At 46.3% G+C, this 16,631-nt stretch overlaps 1 protein-coding gene across 1 annotated transcript in view; it reads right to left on the bottom strand.

Annotated features, from left to right (window-relative positions):
* Positions 1–16,052: 16,052 nt before the first annotated feature.
* KATNAL1 (katanin catalytic subunit A1 like 1) overlaps positions 16,053–16,631 on the bottom strand; it is a 95,478-nt gene continuing 94,899 nt past the window's right edge. Inside the window, exon 10 of the mRNA XM_074378002.1 lies at positions 16,053–16,521. Within this exon, the coding sequence (XP_074234103.1) occupies positions 16,499–16,521 (23 nt within the window). The 3' untranslated portion in view covers positions 16,053–16,498. The remainder of the gene's footprint in view (positions 16,522–16,631) is intronic.

The raw sequence follows: 16,631 nt of genomic DNA on the forward strand, positions 1-16,631 counted from the left end.
ATTGTTTGCAAAGATTAGTGGGACCTCCTGGACAGACGGCTGAGACCGAGGCCAGACGGCCAGTGACAGAGAGGCAGAGAATAGGCTTGTTATCAGAAAAGCTGACCAACCCCTCAAAAGTGAGATATGGCCTCTGTGGCCTGAACAATTACACCATCTAAGGGATCATGCCCAGGGGACCTCACATTCCATTGCTGTCATCATTATTACTGTAATTAGCAACATCTGATGGATTCTGGACCTCCTGCTTTGCCCCCACAGAACAGCCAAGCTCCCAGGCCCAGGCTGGGAGAGGACAGACCCTCTGGTTTTTCACGAGAGACCACCGTGACGTGTGTTCACACCACTGAAATCCCGAGAGCCACCAGCCTGACTTTAATAAGCATTTTCTCCCCCTATTTCTTTTCTGCTCCCTCTCTAGAAACAGCTCCTCAGTGAAAATTGTCATGACAACCTGGAGAGAGGGCAGGCTGCAGCACGCGGGCGGGGACAGAGGGTCCAGGCGTGAGGATGACAGAGCCGTGATTCAGCCGCGGGGACTTCACTGACAGAGCTCAGTGGTACGAAGTCAAAGTGCATATTGAAGGTCACACTCGGTTTCATACATGGAAAGCTGGGTTCGAGGTTTCTCCATGCAGATGCTTCTCAGTCCCAGCGAGGCCTGGAGGATGAATGGGAGCCAGCGGGGGCTGTTACCACCCTGCCTGCTGAGCTTATGGCTTCAATGCGCCTGTCCGGCTGGGTAACCTTTGTGCAAACAGATAGGGAAGTGGTGTCCCTTCGATTCCTCCTGCCCAGAGCCGCTGGGGAAAGCAGGCTGTTTATCACAGGGGAGCTGAGAAGAGCTTTGCAGAAAGCCTGGCAGCTATTTTTGGGTGGCACGTTCTCTGTGGCCTGGAACAGAGCGTGCCGGCCTGAGTCTCCTCTCTCTGCCCGTGTGGGCAAACCCCTCAACCTCTGATTCCCTGTCCCGTCCAGAGAAGGCAGGTAGACAGCTCCCCACGCGCTCTCCCCAGGTCCCTCTGACCAGAAGACCCATGATCCCAGGAAACTGGCTTGTGCGTGGAAAGAACAGGCCCCCATTGTCAGGATGACCTGGGTCCGAATCCCACCCACACCCTGTGTGACGTTGCACAGGTTACAGAAACCTCTCCAAATTCAGCCTCCCCACATTCCCAGTTTCAAAGCCACAAAGCTGAAGGTTAGTTTCCCTCCCTGCAACTCCACCCGACCCCACGTCCATCAGCAAGGCCCATGGGTCCTCCCCCAAACATCTCTCCAGTCCACCCGCTTCCCTGCATCAGCCCCCATCGCCCACCTGGTCTCCCAGTGCCCTCTCTGTTGTGCGTTCTCCTCGCAACAACCAAATGAGCCTTGAAAGCGCAGAGCAGCCCGCATCTCTGCCAGGTCTGACGTCTTCTGTCAGTGGAGCTCGGCTGCCTTCCCCGCAGACACCATCCTAAATGCTTTACATCTGTGTTAACTCACGTCATCCCCACAGCAACCCTACAACGTACGGAGGACCATCCGTTCTGTCCCCTGGGCTCAGTAATGACACACTGTCCGGTTCCTAGCACTTCCTTTATGGGACCTGGCCCAGCACCAGGGAGACGCACCAGCCCAGCCGTCAGGAAACCCGGTTTGTGGCTCTGTCATTACCCCCCTGCCCTTGGACATGTCAGTTACCCTCTCTGGGCAGGAAACTTTCCATCTTTCAAGTAAGAAGTTTAGATTAGAAAGGCCGTCTTTCAACATTTTTTAAAAACAGTTGGACACTTTTTTTAATGTAAAAAATTGAACAAATATTTAAAAATTTTTCATCTTTATGGAACATCAATATCAAGAATGGTAAAATATGATTACTGAAAGAGGGGTGGACCAGCCCACCTCTTCACTGTCCCCCAACCTCTGTCACCCCTTGTCTCCAAAGAACTTCCAGGGCCCCAAGGAGCCGAATTTGAAAACCCCTGACTGAGGGCTCACTAGGAACATCCCGCAGGTTCCCCCGGGCTCCCTGGAGGCACGTCTGTAAGGCTGGCACAGCAAGAAGCCTGAGACAGGGCAGGACCCCACAGCTGCCAGGAGACGGCACTGGTCTAAGGGCATCCTCCCAGGAGGCCCTGGGATTCCTTCCACACTGGGGCAGCCGTCACCGGGCATCAGTGACTGTCTACGAGCTGATGCTCTGCCCTTGCTGTCCCAGACAAAGGTGTGATGAGGTGCCCCTGTGGATCCGTGTGGTCGCGCCGCTCAAATCCAGGAGCCAACGGCCTGCCCGCAGCGCCTGACAAGTGAGTGTTCGCTTTGGCAAGCCCTAAGCCAGGCACTGACGCCCCATCATCGACTGGGTGGGTATCCGCTTGAGCCCATCACCCCACAAACCTTCACGAATAAGAACACGTCAGGGGAACGGCGCCAATTTGTGGTTCGGAGTCCAGGCTATGCAGTCAGATTTCGGTCCAGTCCCCCAGCTCATTTTCTCACCTGTAAAATGGGAACAATAGTATCGACATCCTAGGGTTGGTGTCTGTAGGAAACGAGAGAGCCTACGGACAGCTCTCGCTGCTCTCCGCTACCCTTTCCACTAACATCACCGGCCTGTGTCCAGGCAGCCACCCTCCGAGGCGGGCGTCACGCGTGAGGAGAGCACAGAGCTGCAGGAGACCCTGGGACAGCACTCAGCCGCCTCTTAACCCGGATCTTCTACGTGTCTGCCTGCCTGTTTTGAATGTCAGATACACTGGATAGAAAATTACAGAGGTAATCTGAGGGGAGCCCAGATTGTTGGTCCGTCCCAAGAGAGGAGCTACGTCTCTGCATCAAGGGAGGGAGGATACAGGTATATATATATATATATATATATATATATATATATATATATATGATACATATATATTTATATTTATATTTTTATTTATATTTATATCACATCAGTGTGATGGGCTGCATTATATCTCCCCAAAATTCACATATTGAAGCCCTAACTCCCAGTAGCTCAGAATATGACTGTCTTTGGAGGTGGGACCTTTCAAGAGGTTAATTGAGGTGATGAGGTCACTAGTTTGAGCCCTAATCCAATATGGTGCCCTTCTAAGAAGCCCAAGAGACAGGCCTCAGAAGAAACCAACCTTGCCGACACCTTGATCTTGGACTTCCAGCCTCCAGAACTGTGAGAAATAAAGGCCTGCTGCTCAAGCACCCCAGCCTCTGGGGTTTGTTAAGGCGGCCTGAGCTGGCACATGCAACCAGCAGTTTCCCTGCTCAGCGACCCCCACCCCCTCTTTACGAATCATTCGTGTTTGCTCTTTTGACAATGTTTCTGTCAATAAATTGGAGAGAAACTCATCCCTTAGAATGAATAAGATAAAGTGATGACGAGATGTTATTAGGGACCTGCAACTTCTGCCCTGGGGAAAAAGTCACAGCAGCTCACGTACATCCTTTTGCTGGAAGAGACACTGGCTGTCCTTGCAAGGGCTGGGCTGCCATGTGTCTGCCCCCATCACTAAGGGTCAGCGCCAGCTCTGGGGGCCCGGACTCCTCGGTTCATTGAAGAATGCCGCTCCTGGCAGAGGACTGGAGCCATGCAGTCATGACCCGGTAGTGCTTGGCACTGCGTTTAGCCGGGATCAGTGGAACGTGAAACCCGTAGCTGGTCTCTGCCTTTTGGTGTCCTACAAGTCCCATCTCATTGGAGTTAAGTGAACCCAAGTACTATCTGGTGCAGGAAGGTGGGGTCCACGTCTGTGAGATCCTAGAACACACCTGACTGGGACCAGGTGGACGGATGCTTCCTCAACTGAGGAAAGAACAAAACAACGGCTCCCAATTTAGACAGATGTGTAAAAAACTACAGGTAAACTCCTCTGCTTCGCCAAGAAACGGTTTGTCAATCTAGGATTAATAAGTGATGGTGCAGCTGGCCTCTGCCCACCACCCCCGTCAGCACACGGAGGTCATACGTTCTCCTGAATTCAAAGGGTGCAGACAGAGAATGAGCTTTGGAGTCAGGCCTGAGTTCAGATCCTGGCTCTTCCACTAATAACGGTATAACTCAGTCTCTCCGATCGTCACCTTCCTTGTCTGCAAAACAGGGATGATAATGCCTTTCTCATGGGTGCCAAGAGTAAAGGAAATAACAGTGTTAAGGAGTGAGTACTCAGAGTGTAGGTGCCCTGCTGGTTTTCAGTGTCAGAGTCGGCGCCTCCCGCTGCCCACACTGTCCATCACTGAACCCACCCTGGGGCCTGCACACACCAAGACACTCACCCGGCACTGTGGACGAGTTGAAAAGTTGATCAGGTTTGTAAAGGCTGAATGAGGCTCAGAAGAGCAGAAAGACTGGTTTTCCTTGACTTAGAAAGACCAGAGGGCAGGTTTCATACAAGATGTCAGAATGTCTAAAGCCCCCTCCTGTGACAAGGGGCGCAGTTTTGAGGAGGCGTCTGGAGAGATCCTGAACACACCAAAGCCAAATTGACAACTTGGCCCTAGAAGCTGTGTCTGCTGGCAAATAAAACTAAAGGAAAAGTCTTTGGTCCATGAGCTAAGTTCACTAAGAACAAATTCAATAGCACACCCAGTCTCATCCCTAATTAGCCAGGGCAGGAGGGCCAGCACGCAGAGAGATTCTCTTCTTTGAAAGCCGAATTCACACCCCCTGCGCTCTAATTAAGCAACAGAGCCTGCTCCTCCATGCGTCGGTGGTCTTTACATCATAGTCCAAGGTAAGGGCTGCTGAGCGTCTCATCTCCCATAATTAGTTCCACTGTCATTGGGACTAAAACCACACAAAACCCAGCGTGTCTAGATCTGACCCACAAGAGATGGCTGCTTGCATGACATGATCTGGGAAAGCCCCGCAGGCCGGCCTGCCCTCGGATAGCTCTCCCACTCTCGCTCAGGCGCGGTCCCCACGAGCCCCACCTCCGAACGGACGTAGGTCTCCAGAGGGGCAGCTGGCCCGTGGTCACGAATCCCCACCTCAGTGCTGCCAGCCCACCTTCACTAGGAGAGAGCTCCCCAGGGCAAGAGAACAAAGACGCTGCTTGGCAGAGGCAGGGCAGTCAAGGAAAGATGCTAGAAAGTGGGGCGTTGCCTGGGATCAGCAGGTAGGATGCTAGATGAAGCCCCAGTCGCCCCCGAGTCAGACGGCCCTGGGTTCAAATCCAGCTCCTCCACTCACCCACTAGCTCTGTGATGTTGAGAAAATTACTTGCCTTCTCTAAGTAACAACCTCGGGAAAGCAGGCATTTTCTACTTTGCGGTGGTGGAGGATTAAAGGCGCTCCCGTGGGGAGACTAACACAGTGCCTGGCACATAACCGGTGATACCAATTCCTTCCCCCCAACTCTGTGGGCAGGATGTGGCACCTTCCTCTTTCTCTCAGTCTTTTGACCTCTACCTCGGGGTAACCTCTGCCAGATCTCCCCCGTCTTCCTTTGCGCTTCACCCAGTGACAGCTCAGGAAACCCTGAGGATCAAGTCGCCTGCAGCATCTCTGGGCTGAAGCTGAGGCTGGCCGCCACCTTGCTGGTAGCCCTGAGCCCTGCACTGGGAACGAAGCCAAAAGTGATGACTTTTATATTTTTTTACTCCCCAGGGACTATCTAGAAGGGCCACTCAGAAGGCTATTCATTATTTTTATTGAAGTTTTGTCTCTTTGACAATGTTGTGTTAATTTCTAGTGTGCAGCATAGTGATTCAGTTATACATATATATATATTCCTTTTCATATTTTTTTTATTATAGGCTATTATAAGTATTGAACATAGTTCCCTGTGCTGTACAGGAGGACCTTGCTGTAAGGCTATTCATTTGTTAATTGTGTTAGAATCACACCCACCTTTATACTTAATTGCAAGACTCGAGTTTTTAACCTTTAACTCCCTAGTGAGTTGTTCATTTTCTCTGTCACCATGTGATGATGTGGAAAGGCATAATGTCAACAATCTAGGAAGCCCCCGCTGTTCCGAAGCACCACACCAGGCGCCAGGAAAACCGACTTTAGACTAATCTGTACCCTCTTGGCATCAGCCTAGGTGAGGAAGTGGGGATTATGTATAAGAAGAATGCAAAGTGTATCAAAGAGAAAATGTTTGGGTATCAAACGAAAAGGGCAGGTGGTGAGCCTGATAGGAGACTGACGTGTACCCTCAGGACTTAGAACTGGAGGAAATCTGACTGCTGAGGAAACTGTAAATCTACACAGGACAGATCAGGAGGTAGGGAAACTCTCCTTAAAGAGAGAGGGTGGTAGGGAGCCTTGATGGTAATCTGTTGGAAGGTACTCAAATCCGAGGAATGAATGTCACCCTGAAGAGACAAAGGCAGTGGCCCCCCCCAAAGCAGGGGCCTCCCTCCTAGTGGGGACCAAAGTGATCCGCTGGGAAATGGGGCAAGAAATAGAACTTCTGGTTGTATCTTGTTTATCCTTTAAAATTTCTATATACAGGTATGCTTTGTAATGTGCAAAGTAGTTGTCCAGTAAAATATTATTTGTAAATAATTAAACAGAGATTTATTAGGTGTTCCTGCCCAGACTGTGTGTTTTCTGCGGAGCACATGATAGAACTACTGTGGAGACCGCTGTAAAATCAGCATTATGGCTGCATTGTGCCCCCCCCCCCAAATCCCTATGTTGGAATCCTAACCTCCAGGACCTCAGAAAGTGACTGCATTTGGCGAGGGGGGTCTCTAAAGTGGTGATTAAGTTAAAATGAGGTTATCAGGGTGGGCCCTAACCCAATATGACCAGGGTCCTTATAAGAAGAGGAAATTTAGACACAAAGAGGCAGAGGGGAGACTATGTGAAGACACAAGGAGAAGACGGCCGTCTGAGAGCCAAAGAGGGAGGCCTCAGAGGAACCAGCACCTCTCACACCTTCACTCCAGACTTCCCACCTCCGGGACGGAGAGAAAACACATTTCTGCTGTTTAAGTCCCCCAGTCTGTGGCCCTTTGTGAAGGCAGCCCCCGCGGACCAACACAGCAGCCTTGATGCTGACCCCTGTTGCAAGATGGAAAACTCTCCCATCCGAATCAAATCCTTCCCTCTTTGCAGAGAGTCTCCAACTCCTGGCCTCACTCTTTCCTGTCTGCCTCGTGGTGGAGACCTTTGTAAGCAGCAAAGACTGTATCAGGAAATACCTCTCCCACCGGGTCCCACACCACCGCCTGCCCAGCCCTCTGCTTCCCCTCTCCTCTCGGACGCCTGGCTCAGGAGACCCCTGTTCCAGTCCCTGCCAGGACTGAGGCCACCGCTGGGTCAGTGACATCAATTTTACTAAGTAGCTGACAACTAAGAACAGTGTCAAAATCCACCCCTGGTTATTCAGTCTGTAACCTCGGCAAACACACGTTCTCAGCGTTTTCCTGATGACTTGAAACATTTTTTTTATCAACTTCCCCTCTCTTAGAATAAGTATCCACTACTAACTTGGGAAAAAAACCCAGAAACCTAAGATTTAATTAAAATTATTAGTCGCCAGCGTGAATGTCTTTCCTTTCACCTGAGCCCTCTTGGCTGGAGTCCATTTGTCGTGCTACTGTAGCCCAAATTTTATAATTACTTGGCTGTTGCAGAGTCAAAAACTTTCAACTGGTGGATAATGTCTGCTCTAAACCAGAGTTACAGGTTTGAAATATAAACCATTTCAAAGACGTTCTAAGCCCAGCCGTCCTACATACGCCTGTTTCTCTTACTGTAATTGGTCACATGCATCTGTGCGGGATTTTTCTAGTAATTGACACAACCATGTATTAGAATATTTGGCAAAAATGAAGCATAAGCTATTTTGATTCAAATTGTGATTCCTATGCAAAACGCACAGTGTGCAAAATGAGAAATTCTTCCTGGCAGCTGGTGTTGATCGCATGAGGGGCAGCGGACACTTTTGTGAAGAACACTCATTGGCTTTAAGTGAGAGGTTTAAATTCTTTGGCCTCAGTTGTTTTGTCAATAAATTGGGATTAAAACCGCTTCCTCATCCAGGTGCTGTAAGCATTGTGTTTGGTACCGAGTGAAGCTCAGGGATAGTAAAGAAATAACTTTTGAAAAAAATGTGAAGATGCATGCCATCCAGGCATAAACAGCTCTCTCATTCATCTCCTGCGACAAAGTGAGACGCTGAGACATAATGAAAGGATACAGTAGCAGCTGGTTGTTCACTGAGATGGGGAAAGTGGCGTTTTTCTTCCCCCGTCCCAGAACTAAGGGTTGGTCACAGCAAAGAACGGGGACAATTTCAACAGATACTGACCGAATGTCTGAATAAAATTTGCAGAAACAATTGATTTCCTTCCCAGGGACTGGAAGTGGCATGGGCAGTTGAGCAATAAAGGAGCTACAGTCATTTGCTGCTCCATTTCTACAACAGCAACAAAAACACGATGGCGGAGAACCACGCCAAGTGACAATCTTCGTTTCATTCCTCGGGGATAGAAAACACATCGTTTATTAAGTCTTTAAAAGCTGTAACCACAGATTGCAGCAACAAGACGCTACAGAGAAAAGATTGGTTGGGTTGAGCCAACCGTATGTGGCAACCACATGAAAAGATGATTCCAGTCTGGAAGAGCAGCGGGGCCAGTCCCTGGGAAGAGCGCGAACAAAGAGCTTTCATTTACATTGGAAATGTTAACGTGGAGTGTGTTTTCCCCGGCAGACCAGACGCCGAGCTCCCTAGAAAAGGAAGATTAATGCAAGTGGGAAACATAAACTCTCTCCAACAAGCCGTGTCCATTTTCTGCCTGGGGAGAGCTCTGAGTGATGGGTGGCCACTGACCCTGGGCTAGGAGGCCGTGAATGAGTTCTGGCCTGGTGCCTTCCCCTCCTTCCCAATGCTTCCCTACTTGATTTTGCAGTGAAGTCTCATGTGTCCAGCATCCCTGGGCAAGGGCTAGTCCCCCTGAATCCTTTTTACCAAAAAACAGAGCTTTTCCCATTTAAATCCCCAAAGTTTATTTGTGTCAAGTTTAACAATATCTTTGTAGAAATCTTTGCAAAACGAATGTTGGCATATACTGAGCTTCAGTGAGACGGCATCTGAGTGAGTACAGAGCACAAGGCTGGCACACGGCGAGTGCCAGGCAGTGTCCCGTGCTTCGTGCTCTATTAGTGTATTTCTCTTATAATTCAGGGTCATCAGTGTGACTATTACTGTTGGAGGGAGGCTCTGTAGAGGTGGACAGGCGTGAGATGAAGCTGGAGAGGTACAAAGGGCTGTCTTTTCGAGTGTGTGTGTCTGTGATTTCTCTCCCCTCCCCCTTTCACCATTAGGCTATTAATGGTCATTTCTTGGGCCTCTTCGCTACACGACTTTGCTCACCCGGGCTCGATGCCTTCCCTGGACAACAGACATGTTCATAACACTGTCCACTAGAAAGCTCCACAAGGGTATTGCACAGGGAACTCCACTAGGTACTCCCAGACACCTATTCTAATTCCCCAACCTCTGCCCCCATCTTCCCCTTCTCAGCAAGGGAGATTCCATCCTGACTGCTGCTAAAGCCCTAAGACTTGGAGGCATTCTTGACAACATCCTTTCCTAGCTCCCCAGCTCCAGGCAACCAGCAAATCCTGGAAGCTCTACCTTGGAAATAGGCACGGAGGCTGATCCCCTCCCCCTCCTCCACTGCTACCACCCCAGTGCAAGCCCCCGCCTCCTCTCTCCTGGGTTACTGCAAAGCTTCCTACCTGGCCTCCTGTTGGCCTGGTCTCCCTGTTCTCAGCACACAAGCCAGAGTAATCCTTTCAATAATGTCACTCCTCAAAGTCAAAGTCCTTTCAATGGCCTGTGAGGCCCACGCATCTGGACCCTCAGGACCCCTCTGACTTTGTCTCCTTACATCTCCCTCCTCATTCACAGTCCTGGACCCCTCGCTGTTTCTCATACAAGCCAGACACTTTCCTGCCCCAGGGCCTTTGCACTTGCTGTTTCTTCGGTCTAGAATGCTATTCACCTAGATACGCACATGATTTTTCTCCCAGCTTCAGGTCCTCACTCAAACATTACTTTCTAACAAGGTGCTTTCCCTTCTTCTCCTTCCTCTGCTTTATTGGAACGCTTATCACTACTCAACATAAAATAGAGTTTGCTTCTATAACTTGTTTATTGTCTCCACCAACTAGAATGTAAGCTCCATGATAACAGGGATTTTTTTTCCTATCATGTTCACTCCTACATCCCTAACCCCTAAAACAGTACCTGGCACATAACTGGTCTTCAGTAAATATTTGTTGAATGAAATTTTGTTTTGTTTTGCTTTTCTTACTGTAGTCATTGGTCATTTTTGTTTTGCTGAGTCCTTGTTTTTTTTTTTTTTTTTTTTACTGTAGTCATTTTTACTGAGTCATTTGTTTTTTACTGCAGTCACTGCTTCTAGACATAGAGGGTAGTGATTATGAGCAGAGATTTTAAAGTGAGACTAATGAAGATTCAAACCCTGCTCTAACCCCACGTCAGCTGCGTGGCCTTGGGCAAGGTATTGGGCCTCTCTAAATGTGGTTTTACCACCTGTGAACTCGGTGTGATGACGTAAAAAAGGTATGTGAAGTACTGAGCATGGAACCTCGCAAACTAACCACTCAGCACCGATGAGCAGCTATGAGTATTACCCACAGGCCACCCTCTGAACGCAGGTGTCCACCATCTGTTGCCTGTTGACCACAAAGCACCCAACTCACCTCCCTGACTCCAGCATTTTCCCAAAACTCAACATCTCCTACACACGAGGGCCAGAGTGATCCTCCAAACCATAAATCTGATTGATACTAAGGACGTCCAAAAATTCTGTCTTCCAAAAAAAAACCAAAATGGCAATAAATTGTCAAAACCAACTTTGCCAAAACTCACAGTTAACCAAAGGCTTGCAGTTAATCTGGGAAGCTTTTATTCAATATAAATGGCTAAATCTTGGCAAGAACAGTGACATTTGTGATATATTAGCTTGCCTTATTCCAATCTCCCCACCACCAGTTCTATGGCTGCCTTGAAAACCCATCACAGTAAAACCAGCAGCCTGACAGCCATCAGACAGACCAAAAGGGGGTCAGAGCCCCTCCGCAGCTTCATCCTCAGGTGGCCGTCATCATCTGACCTCTCCAGTAGTTCCCTGGGAGACTCCACTTGCAAAGTCATCTTTATTTCACCTGACTTGGAGTTCATGCCATGCAGAGAGCCTTTTCCCAAGGGATGTTTGTTGAAAAAAAACTTAAAGGCAACTGTTTAACTTTGTGTCTGGGTGCTTTGCGGCTGCCTCAGGCAGTGAATAACAGTTGGGACGATTAGCCACAAAGCTTAAAAGGAAAAGCTGAGGGATAGATTTCCATAGGACCTTTGAAAAGATTCAACATATTGCTGGGAATCTAGACGGCCTTGTGCACAGTCAGGGCCATGTGTACACCCAGACAAGACCAAACAAGGCCCCAGGAGTGCCCCCTCTGGCTGATCTGGATGCTTGCACAACCCGGAAGTGAAAGCTAAGGCAGAGCTGTCAGCTTCCTGGTGAGCTTTGAAGATGAGTCCACGATGCACACAGAGCCGTGGGGAAAGACCAGGGGATTTCTTGGTTACAGAGATTTAACTGACCACTGAGCTAAGTGCACAGAGTTTATTTAATATCTAAATCTGAAAAAGATTATAGACTTTACAGAATTAGTTCAGAAAAGTTATTAAACAAAATGAGAACAACAGCAAACACTGGAGACAGGGCAGAATCTGATTTCCAGAGTTACTACATTATGTAATTTAAAATGTCCACCTTTCAACAAAAAATTATGAGACATGCAAAGAAAAAAGAAAGTATGGGCCATACACAGGCAGAAAAAACAATTAAAAGAGATGTTCCCTGAGGAAACTCAGACATTGGACCTACTAGATAAAGATTTTAAGTTAATTATTTTAAATACATTAAAAGATGTAAAGGAAACTATGTCTAAAGAACTAGAGGAAAGAATGATAAAATGTAGAGAATATCAATAAAGAGGTGAAATTGTGAAAAAAAAAAAAAAGAACCAAATAGCAGTTCTGCAGTTAAAAAGTCTAATAATTAAAATGAAATATTCACTAGAGGGGCTCAACATTGGATTTGAGCAGGTGGAAGAATCTTGAAGATGCCAATTGAAACGACATCAATTGCAATTACCCAATGTGAGGGACAGAAAGAAAAAAAGGAAGGAGAAAAAGTAACAAAGCCTCAGAGACCTATGGGGCACCATCAAAATTCCAATATGCGCTTAATGGGCATCTCAGAGTGAGAGGAGAAAAAAGGGTAAAAAGAACATTTGAAGAAATGATGACAAAAAAATTTCCAAGTTTGATGGAAAACATTAATCTACACTTTCAAAAAGATCAATTCAAGAAGGTCTGGCTAGGATAAACTCAAAGAGATCCACACCTAGCTATTTCACAATCAAACTGTCTAACATCAAAGAAAAAGAGAGAATCTTTCAAGTATGAAAAGTGACTCATCACATGGTAGGTGTCCTCAATAAGATTAGCAGCTGATTTCTCATCAAAAAACCATGGAGGAATGGTATATAATTAAACTTAAAAGCTTTTGCACAGCAAAAGAAACCATCAACAAAATGAAAAGACGATCTACTGAATGGGAGAAAATATTTACAAATGATATGACTGATAAGGGGCTAATACAAAAAAAAAAAAAAAGAAAAAAACACATACAACCCAATTTAAAAATGAGCAGAAGATCTGAATAGACATTTTTCAAAAGAAGACATACAGATGGCCAACAGGCACATGGAAAGATGTTCAATATTGTTAATCATCAGAGAAATGCCCATTAAAACCACAATGAGATATCACTTCACACCTGTCAGAATGGCTGTCATTAAAAAGAACACAAATAACAAATGTTGAGGATGTGGAGAAAAGGGAACTCTTTTATATAGTTGGTAGGAATGCAGATTGGTGGAAAACAGTATGGAGGTTTCTCAAAAAACTAAAAATAGAACTACCCTATCACTGAGCAATTCCACTCCTGGGTATATATCCAAAAAGAAAAAGAAAACATTAATTTGAAAATATACATGTACCCCAATGCTCATAGCAGTATTATTCACAATTGCCAAGATATGGAAGCAATCTATGTGTCCATCAACAGATGAATGGATAAAGAAGATGTGCTGTATATATATACAGTGGAACACTACTCAGCCATAAAAAAGAATGAGTTTTTGCCATTTGCAACAACATGAATGGACTCGGAGAGTATTACAAGTGAAATAAGTCAGACAGAGAAAGACAAATACTACATGATATCACGTATATGTAGAATCTAAAAAATAAAACAAACTAGTGAATATAGCAAAAAAAGAAACAGACTCATAGATACGCAGAACCAGCTAGGGGTTACCAGCAGGGAGGGGAGGGGTGGGGCAAGATCAGAGTAGAGGACTGAGAGGTACAAACTACTGTGTAAGAAATAAATAAGCTACAAGGATATACTGTACAATATAGATGATGTTTTATCATAACTATAAATGGAATACAACCTTAAAAATTGTGAATCACTATGTGGTACACCTGGAACTTATATAATATTGTACATCAACTACACCTCAATAAAAAATAAAAAACCATGGAGGGCAGAAGACAGCAGGATGACATGTTCAAAACAGAACAAGACCATCACCCAAGAACTCTACACCCAGCAAGAGAATACCCCTCAAAATACAAAAGCAAAATTAAGACATTCTCAGGTTTAAATAATTAAAAAAAAAGCTTGAGAGAATTTGTTGCTAACAGATTGACCTTATGAGAAATACTAAAAGGAATCCTTCGGACAAATGAAGGGATACTGGATATTTACTCAAATCCACATGGAGAAATATGTAGCATCAGTAAAGGTAACTGCTTAGGTAAATATGATAAACAGTATAAATGCATTTTTGGCTTGTAACGCTTTCTTTCTCCTCTCTGATTTAAAGGCCATTTGCCTAGGACAATAGTTAAAGTCTATGTTGTTGAGCCACAGTTGTGTAAAGGTATAATTTCTATGGCAGTAACAGCATATCGAAGGAGGAAGTGAATGAAACTATTTACAAGCAAAGTTTTTGTACGCTACTGAAGTATCCAAACTAGATTCTTGTAAGTGAAGAGTTGATTGTAACCCTCAGAGCAACCACTGAGAAATTAGTGTAAATATATATAGTTAAACAAATGACAAAGGACTTAAAATGATACACTGGAAAATATGTATCCGACATAAAAGGAGACAGCAATGGAGGAACAGGGGACTGAAAAAGACATGAGATATATGGAGAAAACAAATGGCAAGATAAATTCTACCTCATCAGTAATTATGTTCAGTGTAAATGAATTAAAAACTCTCCAAGTAAAAGAGATTGGTAGGTTAAAAAATGATCCAACTGTATGCTATCTACAAGAGATATACTTCAAATTCAAAGACACAAATAGGTTGAAAGTCAAAGATAGAAAAAGATAAACCATGCAAACAGTAACCAAAGGGATGCTGGAGTAGCTATATTAATATCAGACAAAATAGAGTTTAAAACAAAAATTGTTATGAGACATAAAGAAGGTCATTTTTTAATGATAAAAAGGTCAATCCATCAAAAAGATGTTTGTATTGATTTTGATCCCTTTGTCACTTAGCCTACTACATATGTAGTCAAGGGATGGGGCCAGCAGCCCTGGCTCTGGGCTGCAAGGGCTGAGCCCAGGCTGACAGAGGAAGTCCTGAAAGGGGTCATGGAAGAGGGTGCGAGCTCCTCCCTGCAGGAGAAACTGGACAAGCCTCGGAAGAGAGAACAGATACAGTGTCTGAGGGGGAAATGAGGCAGGTGGGGCCCACTTGGGAGAGTTTTAAATATCATGCCAATGAGTTCAGTCTTTTTTTCCTATAGGCAATGTGGAGCCATTGAACATTCTTGAGCTGGAGAAAGTGATGTCAAGCCAAGTGGTGTTTTATGAAGATGAACTGAGCAGGGATCTGTAGGACGGTGAGAGGGCTCAGGGAAGGACGCCCCACAGTCCGGATACCGGCAGCGTGACCCCATCAGGAAAGGTGCCGCTGGAGGAGACAAGGGGACCCAGGAGGGAGAGGAGAGCGTGGAGGGGAAGTCACTGTGCACAGCGCTGTGCAAACGCCTTACATACACCAACTCATCTCACCCTCACACCCACCTGCCAAGGCGCTGTTCTCATTTCACAGATTGTTAGAGATGCGTCCCAGTGGGGTCAGGTAACTGGCTGTGGTCACACGGCCAGAAGTGGCAGGGGTGGCAGAACATGGCCCTGCCGAGAGTCTGACCCCGGCACCCCTACTCTTCGCCTTTGGGCAAATCTGTTTGGGGACCACCTGGATGGGCCTTTGAAACACTTGGGAGCTGTCCAAAGTAGTCATTAACTAAATGCATGCTTTTCAGCAACTTGTCATCTTTCTATTAATTATACTAGCAATCAGGTTCATCGTGCATTATGTGCTCCACTTGCAAACACTCACAGAGCAGAACTGGTCTCCCTCCTTTCCACACGCACCACGGTCGTTTAACACAGTCTTCCAGCCTCATATGTGCCTATTGACTGAAAGTCCTGGGGCCACTGGGAAAGCCATGGAGCGCAGTTATCAGGGTCCTTGCCCTCTAAGGTGTCATTTCGACTGGTTTCCATTTGGAGGCAGCATGACATTGGCGTCCCCTCCATCCCCATCACCCACCCCTATTTAGCGCCAAACTGGTAGGTGGGGCCCAAGAGCAACCTTAGGTGACACACTAACCTGACATTGAAATAAACAGACTGAAAACAGTATTTCACAAGAAAAAACAATCCTATTATATCCTCAATTTTAAGAGCTTTTAACTTTGTCTTTTTTCTCCTCTTGTAACTACTAGTGGAGATTGAGCATGGAAATAAACTGGGGGAAGAATAGCGTCCTTTGTTGGCTCATGTTTTTTCCCTTTTACTCACTATTGTGAAATGTAATTCTTTAATAGATGATGTTTAATGTTCTATGTTAACCTCTTCTAAGGCTCTGTTGAGCAAGACAAATGTGTGGGTGATTTCTTTCCAGTTTTCATTGAGAAGATTAAACATGAATCTATTGAATTTGTATTTTAATCAAGTTTTTCTACGTGAGGATGTTCATCGTTTAGCCTCTAGTCGTTGACACAGGTGAGCTGCCCATTTTCCAGGTGATGGTGCCCTTTTCCTTTAAGGGGCCGCTGATCTGGGCACAGGTGTGCTTCTCAGCTGTGTTCTCCACTCCGCCTTCCCCGGACGTAGAGCTGGGGCCCGTCCGGTGCAGTTCCGTCTCGGGCTCACCTCTGACTCGGAGGACTGCGGAGCAGTTAGGTGTCTCACAATTCAGGGAAGTCAGGGTGGCCACTTTGGAACCATGCCCTCCTCTCCAGCATGAACTCCTTCGGACACATGAGGGATGGCAAATTCACTTCCTGTCTCAGCAACTTGTCATGGAAAGCTTGGAGCTGCAGGACAGCCTGTCCTTTTTATCTTCAAAGCTTGAAAGCTCTTGGATCTAAGAAGGAAATAGCTCATTTGGGTTGAAGAAGACAATTTGATTTTAGGATGGTTAAACACGGGGTTACCGAAAAATTAAAACCAAACAACTTTTTGCCTAATAAGAGA

This window comes from Camelus bactrianus, chromosome 14 (genome assembly GCF_048773025.1).
Source record: "Camelus bactrianus isolate YW-2024 breed Bactrian camel chromosome 14, ASM4877302v1, whole genome shotgun sequence".
Classification (NCBI taxonomy): Eukaryota; Metazoa; Chordata; class Mammalia; order Artiodactyla; family Camelidae; genus Camelus; species Camelus bactrianus.